The 17,531-nt window shown below is 51.1% G+C and overlaps 1 protein-coding gene across 1 annotated transcript in view; it reads left to right on the top strand.

The window, feature by feature from the left end:
* Positions 1-562: 562 nt before the first annotated feature.
* Positions 563-17,531, top strand: part of AGAP3 (ArfGAP with GTPase domain, ankyrin repeat and PH domain 3) — a 447,006-nt gene continuing 430,037 nt past the window's right edge. Inside the window, exon 1 of the mRNA XM_073677119.1 lies at positions 563-1,115. Coding sequence (XP_073533220.1) covers positions 809-1,115 — 307 coding nt within the window. The 5' untranslated portion in view covers positions 563-808. The remainder of the gene's footprint in view (positions 1,116-17,531) is intronic.

Here is a 17,531-nt window from a genome sequence, read left to right as displayed (position 1 = left end):
ACGGGGGTCGGTGTTATACACGCGTTGTATACGGGGGTCGGTGTTATACACGCGCTGTATACGGGGGTCGGTGTTATACACGCGCTGTATACGGGGGTCGGTGTTATACACGCGCTGTATACGGGGGTCGGTGTTATACACGCGCTGTATACGGGGGTCGGTGTTATACACGCGCTGTATACGGGGGTCGGTGTTATACACGCGCTGTATACGGGGGTCAGTGTTATACACGCGCTGTATACGGGGGTCGGTGTTATACACGCGCTGTATACGGGGGTCGGTGTTATACACGCGCTGTATACGGGGGTCGGTGTTATACACACGCTGTATACGGGGGTCGGTGTTATACACGCGCTGTATACGGGGGTCAGTGTTATACACGCGCTGTATACGGGGGTCGGTGTTATACACGCGCTGTATACGGGGGTCGGTGTTATACACGCGCTGTATACGGGGGTCGGTGTTATACACGCGCTGTATACGGGGTCGGTGTGATATCCGGGGGTCGCACTCGGTGTCGGGGTCGCCGCTGTGACCGGAAGTGTCGCCGCTGAGGGGCCGCCGCTGTGACCGGAAGTGCGGCTGGGGGGGCGCGGTGACGCAGGCGGTGACGCGGACGGGTGGGCGCGCTCTGTGTGTGGGAGTGCGCGCTCCCGGAGGCTCCGTTATTATCAACGGAGATAGCGGCAGTAGCGGACACGTCCCTCCCTCCGTCCCGGGGCCTCCTCCCCTCCCCGGCCCCCCGTGCGGACGAGCAGCCCCGTCATCCGTCCTTTCATTCATTCTCCCCGTGTTCTCCGTCGTCGCTATGAATTTCCCTCCGTCCGGCCTGTCCGGCAGCCCCCAGTCGTCCCTCACCTCCCAGGTGTCCGTCTCCGGAGCCCCCGTCCCTTCCCAATTCGGTACCGTCCCCCAGTTTGGTTCTGGGGCAGGGTCTGCAGCGCAGCCCCCCGGTGCCCCCCAGTATGTGCTGCCCAACTCTGTGGCCATCAGGGCCGAGATCCAGAGGTTCGAGTCGGTGCACCCCAATATCTACGCCATCTACGACCTGATCGAGCGCGTGGACGACCTCGCTCTGCAGAACCAGATCCGGGAGCACGTCATCTCCATCGAAGGTGAGGCGGGGGTCCGGCAGGTGAGGCGGAGGGGCGGGGGTCCGGCAGGTGAGGCGGAGGGGCGGGGGTCCGGCAGGTGAAGCTGGGGTCCGGCAGGTGAGGCGGAGGGGCGGGGGTCCGGCAGGTGAAGCGGAGGGGCGGGGGTCCGGCAGGTGAGGCGGAGGGAGGTGTGGGGGGGTCCGGCAGGTGAAGCTGGGGTCTGGCAGGTGAGGCGGAGGGGCGGGGGTCCGGCAGGTGAAGCTGGGGTCCGGCAGGTGAGACGGAGGGGCGGGGGTCCGGCAGGTGAAGCGGAGGGGCGGGGGTCCGGCAGGTGAGGCGGAGGGAGGTGTGGGGGGGTCCGGCAGGTGAAGCTGGGGTCTGGCAGGTGAGGCGGAGGGGCGGGGGTCCGGCAGGTGAAGCTGGGGTCCGGCAGGTGAAGCGGAGGGGCGGGGGTCTGGCAGGTGAGGCGGAGGGAGGTATGGGGGGGTCTGACAGGTGAATGGTTGGGATGAGGTAGGAGGGTCCAGGGGAGGTGTGGATGTTCTATAGATTATGGGATTCACATCACAATTCCAGAAGAGACCGTTCCAATTAATGGTCCTGATGATAGACAGACGAAGTCCTGGAAAAGAGAGGTTTTATGAATTGTGGCCCCCCGCGTGGCTGCGTTGTTTTGGCCGCACCCCCCCGCGAGGCTGCGTTGTTTTGGCCGCACCCCCCCGCGAGGCTGCGTTGTTTTGGCCGCACCCCCCCGCGAGGCTGCGTTGTTTTGGCCGCACCCCCCCGCGAGGCTGCGTTGTTTTGGCCGCACCCCCCCGCGAGGCTGTGTAGTTTTAGGCTGTGTAGTTTTGGCCGCGGCCCCCCCCCGCCAGGCTGTGTAGTTTTGGCCGCGGCCCCCCCCCGCCAGGCTGTGTAGTTTTGGCCGCGGCCCCCCCGCCAGGCTGTGTAGTTTTGGCCGCGGCCCCCCCGCCAGGCTGTGTAGTTTTGGCCGCGGCCCCCCCCGCCAGGCTGTGTAGTTTTGGCCGCGGCCCCCCCCCCGCCAGGCTGCGTCGTTTTGGCCGCCGCACCCCCCCGCCAGGCTGCGTCGTTTTGGCCGCACCCCCCCGCCAGGCTGCGTCGTTTTGGCCGCACCCCCCCGCGAGGCTGCGTCGTTTTGGCCGCACCCCCCCCGCGAGGCTGCGTCGTTTTGGCCGCACCCCCCCCGCGAGGCTGCGTCGTTTTGGCCGCACCCCCCCCGCGAGGCTGCGTCGTTTTGGCCGCACCCCCCCGCGAGGCTGCGTCGTTTTGGCCGCACCCCCCCGCGAGGCTGCGTCGTTTTGGCCGCACCCCCCCGCGAGGCTGCGTCGTTTTGGCCGCACCCCCCCGCGAGGCTGCGTCGTTTTGGCCGCACCCCCCCGCGAGGCTGCGTTGTTTTGGCCGCACCCCCCCGCGAGGCTGTGTAGTTTTAGGCTGTGTAGTTTTGGCCGCGGCCCCCCCCCCCGCCAGGCTGTGTAGTTTTGGCCGCGGCCCCCCCGCCAGGCTGTGTAGTTTTGGCCGCGGCCCCCCCCGCCAGGCTGTGTAGTTTTGGCCGCGGCCCCCCCGCCAGGCTGTGTAGTTTTGGCCGCGGCCCCCCCGCCAGGCTGTGTAGTTTTGGCCGCGGCCCCCCCCGCCAGGCTGCGTCGTTTTGGCCGCGGCCCCCCCCCGCCAGGCTGCGTCGTTTTGGCCGCCGCACCCCCCCGCCAGGCTGCGTCGTTTTGGCCGCCGCACCCCCCCGCCAGGCTGCGTCGTTTTGGCCGCACCCCCCCGCGAGGCTGCGTCGTTTTGGCCGCACCCCCCCCGCGAGGCTGCGTCGTTTTGGCCGCACCCCCCCGCGAGGCTGCGTCGTTTTGGCCGCACCCCCCCGCGAGGCTGCGTCGTTTTGGCCGCACCCCCCCGCGAGGCTGCGTCGTTTTGGCCGCACCCCCCCGCGAGGCTGCGTCGTTTTGGCCGCACCCCCCCGCGAGGCTGCGTCGTTTTGGCCGCACCCCCCCCGCGAGGCTGCGTCGTTTTGGCCGCACCCCCCCGCGAGGCTGCGTCGTTTTGGCCGCACCCCCCCACGAGGCTGCGTCGTTTTGGCCGCACCCCCCCGCGAGGCTGCGTCGTTTTGGCCGCACCCCCCGCGAGGCTGCGTCGTTTTGGCCGCACCCCCCCGCGAGGCTGTGTAGTTTTAGGCTGTGTAGTTTTGGCCGCGGCCCCCCCGCCAGGCTGTGTAGTTTTGGCCGCGGCCCCCCCCGCCAGGCTGTGTAGTTTTGGCCGCGCCCCCCCCCCCCGCCAGGCTGTGTAGTTTTGGCCGCGCCCCCCCCCCCCCGCCAGGCTGTGTAGTTTTGGCCGCGCCCCCCCCCCCCCCCCGCCAGGCTGTGTAGTTTTGGCCGCGCCCCCCCCCCCCCGCCAGGCTGTGTAGTTTTGGCCGCGGCCCCCCCCCCCCGCCAGGCTGTGTAGTTTTGGCCGCGGCCCCCCCCCCCCCGCCAGGCTGTGTAGTTTTGGCCGCGGCCCCCCCCCCCCGCCAGGCTGTGCAGTTTTGGCCGCGGCCCCCCCCGCCAGGCTGTGTAGTTTTGGCCGCGGCCCCCCCCGCTAGGCTGTGTAGTTTTGGCCGCGGCCCCCCCCCGCCAGGCTGTGTAGTTTTGGCCGCGGCCCCCCCCGCCAGGCTGTGTAGTTTTGGCCGCGCCCCCCCCCCCGCCAGGCTGTGTAGTTTTGGCCGCGGCCCCCCCCGCCAGGCTGTGTAGTTTTGGCCGCGGCCCCCCCCCGCCAGGCTGCGGCGTTGCCCTTCCACGTCTTCTAGGCTTCTTGTGTAATCTTTTTCTGGAATATTCACTGGTGAAGATGTTTTCAGCCATTTTGATACACACTGCTTTTATCTTCACACGTGGTGGACCCGACTGTCCTGGGACCCAGAGCTGCGGAGTCGGAGACGGTTGGTATAAATTGGACCCACTCCGACTCCTAAAATGTATAATACATTGGGTGCAGTAGTACAATGCAGGACGTGCTGTAAATGTTTGCCTAACAATTTGAGAAACTTGTGAAATGTCCTATAAATGTCTGTTGTGTTCCTGATCTTGGCCTTTAGTTGAGATGAGTCTGTGCTGCACGCTCTGCACATGCTCAGTACTGAGTCCTCGTGCTGTGGAGTCGGAGTTGGTGGTTTGGCTTACCGACTCCATAGCCCTGCTTGAGTGGGACCTTCTGTGTGGACCGACCCTCCCTGGTGCTCCTGAGCACCATGTTTCCTGTGATTGCTGGCCGATAGGTGGGTGAGCAAAATAAATTTTCAGCTCTGATTTCCTGCTCTTGCCGCCTGTGGGAGGGAGCGGTGCAGCTGAGTTTAGCTGTGTCACATTGCTGCTTCACCGATGCTTCCACCTTGTGCCAGTCATTACACTGTTTACCCATTCGCTACAGGGTCCAATATAAACTCATTGCTCTCACCCACAAAGCTCTCCACAGTTCTGCACCACCTTATATCTCCTCTCTCATCTCTATTGCCCTACACGTACCCTCCGTTCTACAAATGACCTAAGACTAACATCCCCCATAATCCGAACCTCGCACCTCCGTCTTCAAGACTTCTCTCGTGTTGCACCAGTTCTCTGAAATGCTCTACCCCAGACGATCCAACTAATGCCTAGCCCCCACATCTTCAAGCGCGCTTTAAAAACCCATCTCTTCAAACAAGCCGACCACCTCAAATACCCAGTAAACTAACTTTCCCCTGTCCCCTCCTAAATACTATTCAGAATCTGCTCCCTCCTCTTCCTCTGTCTCCACACCCTCCATGCACACGATAACTACACTTGTACATACTGGCTGATGACCGGATCCTGCAACTTTATATCCCTATTATAATGGCTGGACCTGACATAACAAGCACTTATCACCTATTGTGTCCCCCGATTTCCTGTTAGATTGTAGCTTGCGAGCAGCCGGGCCCTCACTCCTAATGTAACTGTTACACTGTGTTACCTTGTACTGAATTTATTGTCTGTACATGTCCCCACTTAATTGTAAAGTGCTGCGGAATATGTTGGCGCTATATAAATAAAAATTATTATATCAGCTCCTCCTGTCAGCTCTGCTGTGCTGTGTCAGTATCACACTTATTTCTGCTGTGTTCAGGCGTCTTGTACTGGCTCTGCAGTGACATCAGAGCTGTCATTGTGTCTCACACAGGAGGAGTCAGACCAGGCCGGTTACTCCTGTGTGGGATCGCACAGCCTGATCTTACTGCGGCACGAGTACAAGATGCCGGAGCACAGCAGACACAAGTGTGATTCTGACATATCCCCGGACAGTGGGGGAGGGGCAGTACAGCAGAGGTGACGATGCTATGGGAGGAGGAGAGCTGATAGCTGCATCACATTACAAACCCTTCTAAGCTCAGCTGTTCTGCCCAGCTGTGTCCTTACACCTCTTCCCATGACAATTGCTGCCTTCTTAAGATTGGTCAGTAACACACAGAAGTACACGCCCACCTGTCAGATAACACACACTTTCATAGAATCCTATAATTTTAGTGTCAAACCTACAGGGTCCTCGTGTCCAACCCCCTGCTCAAAGCAGGATTCACTAAATCATCTCAGACAGATGTCTGTCCAGCCTCTGTGTGAAGACTTCCATTGAAGGAGACCTCACCACCTCTCGTGGCCGCCTGTTCCACTCATTGATCACCTCACTGTCATACAGTGTCTTCTAATATCTAATCTGTATCTTCTCCCTGTCAGTTTCATCGCATTGCTTCTCGTGTTTCCATGTCCACATGAGAATAACGATGATCCCTCTACACCAGGAACGTCAAACTCAAAATATACTGAGGGACAAAATTAAAAGCTTGGACAAAGTAGAGTTCCAACCTTCATACAATATAATGGCCCTGCATAGTGCTCCATGCAGTATAATGGCCCCGACTGGCATCGCAGGTCAAATATACTCACCCTGCGGGCCAGAGTTTGCCATGTGCGCTCTATACTGTAACATCCCTTCAGATGTTGTAGACAGCTATTAAGTCTCCTCTCAGTCTTCTTTTTTGCAAGCTAAACATTCCCAAATCCTGTAACCGTTCCTCATAGGACATGGTTTACAGACTGGTCACCATTCTGGTCGCTCGTCTCTGAACTTGCCCCAGTTTTCTTATGTCTTTTTTAAAATGTGGTGCCCAAAACTGGACATGGTATTCCAGATGAGGTCTGATAAGAGGAGTAAAGTGCGATAATGACTTCCCGTGATCTAGACTGTATGCTTCTGTTACTACATCCCAGAACTGTGCTTTGCCTTTTTTGCTGCTGCATCACACTGTTGACTCCTGTGCGGTCTGTGATCTATTAGTATACCTAAGTCTTTTTCACCCGTGCTGTTGCTTAGTTCTATTCCTCCTATTCTGTAGATGTAATTTTAGTTTTTCTTACCCAGATGTAGAATCTTGTATTTCTCCATGTCAAATATCATTCTTTTAGTTGCTGCCCATTGTCCAAGCTTATCTAGATCTTTCTGAATCCTTTCTCTGTCTTCTCTAGTGTTAGCTATCCCTTCTAGCTTTGCATCATCTGAAAATGTGTTTAGTTTACCTTCAGTTCCCTTATCTAGATCATTTATAAATATGTTGAACAACCCTGGGGTCAGGACAGAGCCTTGTGGTACTCCAACGGAAACACTCTTCCAATTGGATGTGCAACCATATATTACCACTCTTTGGAGTACGATTACTGAGCCAGTTATGAATCCACCTAACCGTAGCCTTGTCAATCCCATACTTGGTCATTTTTTTTCAATAAGGATGGTGTGAGATACTATATCAAATGCTTTGCTGAAGTCAAGATATACTATATCTACAGCATTTCCCTGATCCACCCAGTCAGTGATTCCATCATAAAAGGAAATTAGATGAGTCTGGTATGACTTGTTTGCTACAAACCCATGATGAATCTGGTTAATTACTTTTAATTTTATCCAAGTACTTACATACAGTGGTGTGAAAATGTGTTTGCCCCCTTTACACAAGTAAACACAAAATGCAGTTTTTAAATGCAGGTCTTTATTAAGGGAAAAAGAAATCCAAACCTACCGGGCCCTGTGTGAAAAGAGATAAACCACAGTTAATTTATCACATCTTTGGGAAGCTGAGTTCCATTTCCCTAGCCGCACACAGGCCTGATTACTGCCACACCTGTTCTCAATCAAGAAATCACTTAAGAAGTGCCTGACAAAGTGAAGTAGACCAAAATATCCTCAAAAGCTAGACATCATGCTGTGATCCAAAGAAATTCAGGAACAAATAGATATCAATTACTTTGTTTCTTATCAGTCTGGAAAAGGTTATAAAGCCATTCCTAATAGCTTTGGGACTCCAGCGAACCACAGGGAGAGCCATTATCCACAAATGGAAAAAACATGGAACAGTGGTTAACCTTCCCAGGAGTGGTCGGCTGACACATGCAACAGGTCACAAAAGACCCCACAATAACATCCAAAGAACTGCAGGCCTCACTTGCCTCAGTTAAGGTCAGTGTTCATGACTCCACCATAAGAAAAACACTGGGGAAAAATGGCAGCATGGCAGAGTATCAAGATGAAAACCACTGCTGAGCGAAAAGAACTTAAAGGCTCCTCTCAATTTTGCCATAAATCCTCTTGATTATTGTGAAGATCTGAGGTTGTGGGTTGTAATACTCACCTAGGCAGGTTAATGATGCAACTATTTTTTATTCCATATGTGAGGAGTTGGCCTTGCTCTAAGACACACGTGTCAAACTCCTGCCCGTGGGCCAAATCTGGTGGTTGCATATGGCCACCGACAGCAGAACCACCACCCTTATGTGGGGCCGTTATACTGTATGGAGGACTATGTGGGGCCGTTATACTGTATGGAGGACTATGTGGGGCCGTTATACTGTATGGAGGACTATGTGGGGCCGTTATACTGTATGGAGGACTATGTGGGGCCGTTATACTGTATGGAGGACTATGTGGGGCCGTTATACTGTATGGAGGACTATGTGGGGCCGTTATACTGTATGGAGGACTATGTGGGGCTGTTATACTGATTGGCCCCCGACTTTGTCCAAGTTTTTCATTTTGGCCCTCTGTGTTTGTTTGCCATCCCTGCTCTAAGACTATCGGACCAATGCACGTAGAGCGGAGTCCACGGCTCTAAAGGATGCAGACTTTCCAGCATGGAGCACCAGTTCCATCAATCTTATTATTGTGTTTTATTAGAGATTTGCTTGCTCGTCAGTTTATACTATCATTCAAAAGTTTGGGGTCACCCAGACAATCTTGTGTTTTCCATGATACTTTTATTTATCAAATGAGTTGCAAAATGATTAGAAAATATCGTCCAGACATTGACAAGGTTAGAAATAATGGTTTTTATTAGAATAATTTTCTCCTTCACACTTTGCTATGGTCACAGAATGCTCCTTTGAAGCAATTCCAGCATTGCAGACCTTTCTAGCGGTTAATTTGCTGAGGTCATCTTGAGACATTTGCCCCTCCACAAGTTGGATTGGCTTGATGGGCACTTTTTGCGTTGCACCATACGGTCAAGCTGCTCCCACAACAGCTCAATGGGGTTGAGATCTGGTGACTGCGCTGGCCACTCCATTACAGATAGGATACCAGCTGCCTGCTTCTTCCCTAAATAGTTCATGCAGAATTTGGAGGTGTGCTTTGGGTCATTGTCCTGTTGTAGGATGAAATTGGCTCCAACCCTGTGGACAGCGCTTGATATGGCAAGGCATTGCAAAATGGAGTGATAGCCTTCCTTATTCAAAATCCCATTTACCTTGTGCAAATCTCCCACTTTACCAGCACCAAAGCAACCCCAGACCATCACATTACCTCCACCATGCTTGACAGATGGCATCAGGCACTCTTCCAGCATCTTTTCAGTTGTTCTGCGCTCACAAATGTTCTTCTGTGTGACCCAAACACCTCAAACTTTGATTCGTCTGTCCATAAAACTTTTTTCCAATCTTCCTCTGTCCAATGTCTGTGTTCTTTTGCCCATATTAATCTTTTCCTTGTATTAGCCAGTCTCAGATATGGCTTTTTCTTTGGCACTTTGCCCTGAAGGCCAGCATGCCGGAGTCGCTTCTTCACTGTAGACGTTGACACTGGCGTTTTGCGTGTACTATTTAATGAAGCTGCCAGTTGAGGAGCTGTGAGGCGTTGATTTCTCACACTAGAGACTCTAATGTCCTTGTCTTGTTGCTCAGTTGTGCAGCGGGGTGCCCACTTCTCTTTCCTCTCTGGTTAGAGCCTGTTTGTGCTCTCCTCTGAAGGGAGTAGTACACACCGTTGGAGGAAATCTTCAGTTTCTTGGCAATTTCTCTCATGGAATAGCCTTCATTTCTAAGAACAAGAATAGACTGTCGAGTTTCACACAAGTTCTCTTTTTCTGGCCATTTTGAGAGTTTCATAGAACAAACAAATGTAATGCTCCAGATTCTCAACTAGCTCAAAGGAAGGTCAATGTTATAGCTTCTCAAATCAGCCAAACCGTTTTCAGCTGGGCTAACATACTTGTGCAAGGGTTTTCTAGGATTTTCTAAACATCCATTAGCTTCTTATACAGTTGGCAAACACAATGTACCATTAAAACACTGGAGTGGTGGTTGTTCGAAATGGACGACTATACACCTATGTAGATATTGCAATAAAAACGAGACGTTTGCAGCTAGAATAGTCATTTACCACATTAACAATGTATAGAGTGTATTTCTGATTCATTTAATGTTAGGCCCATTTTTTTTCAATGAAGCTTTCTTTCAAAAATAATGAAATTTCTAAATGACCCCAAATGGTAGTGTATGTGCCCTAATGTCACTTGTAAAGTGTTCAGCTTCAGGAATCAATGTTTCTATTCAGTGACAGTAAGCAGAGGAAGACATTCTGGTTGGAACTTATGTATTCATAAGGCCTGACAAGAGATTGCTAAAGGTAAATGTAAGTTCTTTAAATCCTGTTAATATCTCCGATGCCTTAAGCCACTGTTCTAACTGCCACACTAGTCTCATTGTGTGGATGGGGACAGTAGACGTAGAGGAGCCATCACCACAGGGGGTCTCTCACATGCAGTCACCAGTATGGGCTTCTGAAATATTCTTCACTTTTTAAGCTAAAAGTAAATGTTTAACGGGGAGGGTGTGAACACTTCTGCCCATTCAGGGGTCTGATCCCACAGAGGGATAATCCACATGTTTACTCAGGGAGTTGGGAAAATGAAGTAGAAGGGATAGGATCTAAGTGGAGGTCCTGGAGACGGATGGCCTATGGAATGTGGAGATCGGTTGCTGACTGGGCTGGATAAACGTGCTACAGTTGTGGGATCTGTCGTTTGGATTTGATGAACTTTCTTAAGAACTATTGCTACTAGATACCTGTACTTCTATTGTTTTATCCGTGAAATCTGTGGGACAACCAGACGGCAGCACAACCGAAGCCCACGTATCAAGCAGCAAGAGTCCTTAATGTTTGTCAAATCCAGATGACAGATTCCACAAGTGTAGCATGTATGTCCAGCGCAGCCTGCAACCGATCTCCAAATTCCATAGATCATCCATCCATGACCTCAGCAATCGATCTTAGCCCTTCGACGTCACTCCACTAACCCTCCACTAAACACGTGGCTTATTAATGTCCTTCTCCTGGGATCAGCCCCCTGGATGGGCAGAAGCGTTCATACCCTCCTCCTTAAACATTTGCTTTTAGCTCAAAGATTGACGAATAGTCCAGAAGCCCATCACCTGGAATTGCTTGTGAAACCCCCATGTGGTGACTGCTCTACTATTCTCATCCACACAATGCAACTAGTGGTTGGGAGAATAATGGCTTGATGGCAATCAATGAAAGCAAATCTTGTGTCTGGCCATATGTATGCATAAGATCCAGCCCTGAACGTCGTCTTCTGCTTACTGTCACTGAGTGGAAACATTGATTCCGGAGGCCCAACTGACGAGCAAATCTCTAATAAAACATAACAATAAGATTGACTTAACCTGTACTCCGTGCTGGAAAAAATCTGCATCCCTTAGAGCTGCGGATTCCGCTCTACATCCATTGATCCAATAGTCTTTAGAACAAAACCAGCTCATCACAATGATCGCCTAGACTTTTGGGAGAATACTCTGTGGACCAGGATGCATGAACACAGAACTTATACTAAAAAGGAAGAAAGAAATGTTGATCTAATGGAAAGAGGGAGGCATGAGGAAAGAAGAGTATACTGTTGTCTGCAGAACCTGTAGGACACGTATCAGATTAGCTAAAGCTGATAATGAATTAAGGCTTGGAAGAGATGTGCAATGCAATAAGAGAGGATTTTGGGGGAATGTCAAAGGTGTAATAGGATTTTTACAGGATAAGAATGGTAAAGCGGAAAAAAATGATACTAAGCAGACCGAACTTTTAAATTCCTATTTTACATCAGTTTTCTCTCAGAAAGTAAATGTAACATCAACTGATCCTCACTGTACTATTGAAGGAATAAAAGAATCCACACTATCTATACAGCGAGATAGTGAGGGAATAGTTAACTAACATAAATGAATTCAAGTCTCCAGGTCCAGATGAATTACATCCTAGGGCACTGAAGGAAATGGCAGAGGAAATTATTGAAGCACTCTCCATAATCTTTGAAAATTCTTGGAGAACAGGAGAAGTCCCAGAAGACTGGAGAAAAGAGAATGTTGTCCATATCTTCAAAAAGGGGAAGAAGGTGGACCCAGGGAACTATAGGCCGGTGAGTCTGACTTCTATACCAGGAAAGATCTTTGAACAAATTATTAAACAATATGTATGTAAGTACCTGGATAAGAATGAAGTGATTAACCAGAGTCAGCATGGGTTTGTAACTAACAAGTCATGTCAGACTAACTTAATTTCCTTCTATGACAGAATCACTGACTGGGTGGATCAGGGAAATGCTGTAGATATAGTATATCTTGACTTCAGCAAAGCATTTGACAAAGTATCTCACACCATCCTTATTGAAAAAATGACCAAGTATGCAATGGACCAGGCAACTGTTAGGTGGATTCATAACTGGCTTAGTGATCGGACTCAAAGGGTGGTTGTAAATGGCTTCACATCCAGCTGGATGAATGTCTCAAGTGGGGTACCACAGGGCTCCGTCCTGGGACCTGTATTGTTCAACATCTTTATCAATGATTTAGATGAAGGAATTGAGGGTAAACTGATTACATTAGCTGATGACACAAAGCTAGGAGGGATAGCTAATACTAGAGAAGAGAGAGAGAGGATTCAAAAAGACCTAAATAAACTGGAGCAGTGGGCAGCAACCATCAGAATGGTTTATAACAGGGAAAAATGCAAAGTCCTACATCTGGGCAATAAAAATGAAAAAAGCATATACGGAATGTGAGGAATAGAGCTAAGCAGCAGCACGTGAAAGACTACTAAGGGTACGTGTACACGGTCAGGAATGGCTGAGGATTGGATCATGCAATCCGCAGCGGCCAGATATTAGAGAATAGTGGATGGAATTTCAAGAAATCCCATGTCCACTATGCGTCTCCGTGCTCCTGCGGCTCACCCGTGGAGACGGACATGCAGCGCGTCTTTACAGACCGCAGCATGTCAATTTTTCTTGCAGAGACTCTAGTCTCCGCAAGAGAAATTCTATCAGTACAATGTATAGGATGCGGCGAATCCACATGTGTTAAATGAACACATGCAGATTCACCTGCGTGCAGTGCTTTGGACGCAGCATAGAGTATGCTGCGTTCAAAACGCTGCCAGAAAGGATCACCATACCCTAATAGATGACGGACTGAACATGAGTCAACAGTGTGATGCAACAGCAAAAAAGGCAAACACAATTCTGGGATGTATTAACAGAAGCATACAGTCTAGATCAGAGGTCCCCAACCGCCGGTCCGCGGACCAGGACCGGGCCGTTGGGGTTTTTCAGCCGGTCCGCGGGGAGAGGGGGCCCCTGCAGCCTCCAGCAGGGCCGCCATCAGGGCATGACTGCCCTGACTCCAGTATGGGGCCCGGCCGGTAGGAGCCCCCTCGGAGCCCCCCTCTTGTGCGTCTCTCTCCTCATGGGGCCCCCGGCCGCATGCTAAGCGCCGGGTCCGGGACATCTTAGCGCTGCGCTGCTGCGGCAGCACCTTCATGATTCCCCTGACTTCCGGTCATGTGACGGCGCCGTCACATGGCCGGAAGTCAGGAGAACCTGGTGTCAGCGATTTGGACGAGCGCCAGGATTCTGCAGGGATCGCATGGGGGTAAGTATAACAAGTTTTATTTTTTTTTAAATACAATTAACTAGGAGTGGGGGGAATGGGAGATGCACATGGGGGGAGGGGAGAGATGAGAGATGCACATGGGGGAGGGGAGAGATGAGAGATCCACATGGGGGGGAGGGGAGAGATGAGAGATGCACATGGGGGAGGGGAGAGATGAGAGATCCACATGGGGGGGAGGGGAGAGATGAGAGATGCACATGGGGGAGGGGAGAGATGAGAGATCCACATGGGGGGGAGGGGAGAGATGAGAGATGCACATGGGAGGGAGGGGAGAGATGAGAGATGCACATGGGAGGGAGGGGAGAGATGAGAGATGCACATGGGAGGGAGGGGAGAGATGAGAGATGCACGGGGGGGTGAGAGATGCACAGGGGGTGGATGAGAGATGCACAGGGGGTGGATGAGAGATGCACAGGGGGTGGATGAGAGATGCACGGGGGGTGGATGAGAGATGCACGGGGGGTGGATGAGAGATGCACGGGGGGTGGATGAGAGATGCACGGGGGGTGGATGAGAGATGCACGGGGGGTGGATGAGAGATGCACGGGGGGTGGATGAGAGATGCACGGGGGGTGGATGAGAGATGCACGGGGGGTGGATGAGAGATGCACGGGGGGTGGATGAGAGATGCACGGGGGGTGGATGAGAGATGCACGGGGGGTGGATGAGAGATGCACGGGGGGTGGATGAGAGATGCACGGGGGGTGGATGAGAGATGCACGGGGGGTGGATGAGAGATGCACGGGGGGGGGGATGAGAGATGCACGGAGGGGATGAGAGATGCACGGAGGGGGATGAGAGATGCACGGAGGGGATGAGAGATGCACGGAGGGGGATGAGAGATGCACGGGGGTGAGCTGCACATGGGGGGGTGAGAGATGCACATGGGGGGGTTATGTTTACATAACTTTGTTGCCTTATGAAGGGCGGGGGGGGCCCCCAAAAATTTCTTGCACAGGGGCCCACTACAGTCTGTGTCCGCCCCTGGGATGAAGTAAATGCAGCTGAACAGCAGCTGTCAGGACAGCTGCCCTGTCCTGCTGCAGGGCGTGATGGGGCCTCAGTGATGCGGCTCCTGGCACAGCACATTATGTGGGGCTCCTGGCGGGGACCTGGTCTACACTATATGATAAGTATGCACTAAACTCCAAATCCCTCCATTACCCCGCCCCCATATGACCAAAGCCCCACCCACCCCACCCCCTCCTTGCTGGGCCATGGAAAAATGATCTTGCTTCAAGCCGGTCCCTGGTGCAAAAAAGGTTGGGGACCACTGGTCTAGATCACGTGAAGTGGTTACCCTCCCTCTACTTTTCCTTGGTCAGACCTCATCTGAAATAGGGTGTCCAGTTTTGGGCACCAGATTTTAAGAAAGACCAGAAAAAAATGGAGCAAGTTCAAAGAAGAGCGACCAGAATGGTGACCAGTCTGTAAACCATGTCCTAGGAGGAACGGTAAGAGGATTTGGAAATGTTTAACTTGCAAAAGAAAAGACTTGAGAGGAAACTTAATAGCTGTCTACAAACATCTGAAGGGCTGTCACACTGTAGAGTGATCAGCTTTATTCTCATTTGCACAAAGACTAGAAGCAATGGGATGAAACTGAAATGGAGAAGATACAAATTTAGATATTAGAAAACTTTTTGACAGTGAGGTGATCAATGAGTGGGACAGGCGGCCACAAGAGGTGGTGAGTTCTCCTTCAATGGACGTCTTCAAACAGAGGCTGGACAGACATCTGTCTGAAATGATTTAGTGAATCCTGCATTGAGCAGGGGGTTGGACCAGATGACCCTGGAGGTCCCTTCCAACGCTACCATTCTATGACTGATATGAAAAAATTGACATTTTTAGAAGGTGTATACACCATTATTTCTGGTGTGGAAGTAACACAGCATTTCAGAAAAGGAACATCATACCAACAGTAAAATATGGTGGTGGTAGTGTGATGGTCTGGGGCTGTTTTGCTGCTTCAAGACCTGGAAGACTTGCTGTGGTAAATGGAACCATGAATTCTGCTGTCTACAAAAACATCCTGAAGGAGAATATTCAGCCATCTGTTAGTGAACTCAAGCTGAAGCGCAATTGCGTTATGCAGCAGGACAATGATCCAAAACACACCAGCAAGTCCACCTCTGAATGGTTTAAGAAAAACACAATTAAGACTTTGGAGTGGCCTAGTCAAAGTCCTGACCTTAATCCGATTGAGATGCTGTGGCATGATCTTTTAAAAAAGCGGTTCATGCTCGGAAACCCTCCATTGTGGCCGAATTACAACAATTTTGCATAGATGAGTGGGCCAAAGTTCCTCCAGACCGTTGTAGAAGACTCATTGCCAGTTAACGCAAATGCTTGTTTGCAGTTATTAGGTTTAGGGGGCAATCACTTTTTCATACAGGTCCCTGTAGGTTTGGATTTCTTTTTCCCTTAATAATAAAGACCTTCATGTAAAAACTGCATTTTGTGGTTACTTGTGTCATCTTTGTCTAATATTTACATTTGTTTTGTGATCTGAAACATTTTGTAGCGTCGGCGTCCCTGCCTCCTGCTAGGCAGGGACGCCTTTTCCCTCACCTCTCCGCTCCGTGCCCAGCGGCTTCCTCCCGCTCTGCCTGCAGCGCGCGCTGCTTCCCGGCCTCTGTGCTTAGGGCGCGCGCGCACTCCCCCTCTCTTAAAGGAGCCATGTGCGCCGTCCTAAGGAGTCCCCGGCCAATTGCCGGAGGACCTCACCATATATAAGGCACCTCCTCCAAAATGGAGGTGCCCGAGCAATGTTGTTGCAAAGCCTTTCAACTCTGCTTCAGCCCTCAGGTCCCGTTACCAGATACCTGCCAGATCTCTGCTTGATTCCTACCTGATTCCTGTCTATCTGCTTGCATTCCTGCGGTCCGACAGTCTGCCTACCAACACCTGTCAGTCTGTCTATGGATCTGCCTGCCTGCTCACCTGGGAGCGCTCACCTGCTACCTGCCTGCTAGCCTACCTGGAGGCTCTGCTGTCACTTGCCGTGACCACCTGCCTGTCTAGAGACTCTTACCCTGCTGTCACTTGCCGTGACCATCCGCCTGTCAAGAGACTGTCCCCGTCACTTTCCGTGACCTCCTGCCCTTCTACCCAGAGACTGTCCCTGTCAGTTGCTGTGACTACCTGCCCGCCTTCCCTGGGAGTCACCCGCTTCCTTACAAGGACTGCCCCTTTGTATAGTTGCTCAGAGGTTCCACCTCCCAGACCCGGTACACATTTAAGTAACAAACATGCAAAAGAATAAGAAATCATGGAGGAGGCACACACTTTTTTACACCACTGTAAATGCTGTTTAATAATTTGTTCAATATGTTTCTTGGTATAGAAGTAAAGCTCACTGGCCTGTAATTTCCTGGCTCCATCTTCTTTCCTTTTTTGAAGATGGAGAAAACATTTGCCTTTCTCCAATCTTCTGGGAATTCTCCTGTTCTCCAGAATTTTTCAAAGATTTTGGCTAGTGGTTCTTCAATTTCCTCTATCTCATTCAGTGCCCTAGGATGTAATTCATCTGGACCAGGAGATTTAAATTCATGTAAATTAGCTAAGTATTCCCTCACCATCTGTCTGTTTATAGATAGTGTGGATTCTTCTATTCCTTCAATAGTACAGTGAAGATCAGTTGATGTTACATTTTCTTTCTTAAAGAACACAGATGCAAAATAGGAATTTAAAAGTTCAGCCTTCTCAACATCATGTTTGACCATGTCATCATCCTTTTCATCCTTTAAAAATCCTATAGCATTTTTGACTTTTTTTTTTTTGCTTTTGACATATCCCCAAAATCCTTTTTTATTGCTTTTGGTCTCCCTTGCAAGCCTCGCTTCATTACTGGCTTTAGCTCTTCTAACGTATTATATTTTCTTTAGATATGCCCCCCTCTTTCCATTTGATATACATGGTTACTGATTGTGCAGTGAGAATTTCATTTAGCAAAATCTCCAATTCTTCTTGGACATTTCTGTCCTTTAGAACATCCGTTCATTGGACCTTTCCTACTATATTTGAGTCCATTAAAATCTGCCTTTCTGAAGTCCAACCTTAAAGTCTGAGTATTCACTGGTCATCCTCCTCTTGTAATACATAATTCGAGGATACATGATCGCTGCCTCCCTAATTCCTAGCCACCTTTTAC

This window comes from Phyllobates terribilis, unplaced genomic scaffold (assembly GCF_046119375.1).
Source record: "Phyllobates terribilis strain yellow unplaced genomic scaffold, ASM4611937v1 Scaffold_4__5_contigs__length_816908805, whole genome shotgun sequence".
NCBI lineage: Eukaryota > Metazoa > Chordata > Amphibia > Anura > Dendrobatidae > Phyllobates > Phyllobates terribilis.
The sequence above is the reverse complement of the archived record's forward strand: the minus strand, read 5'-3'. Positions and strand labels throughout refer to the sequence as shown.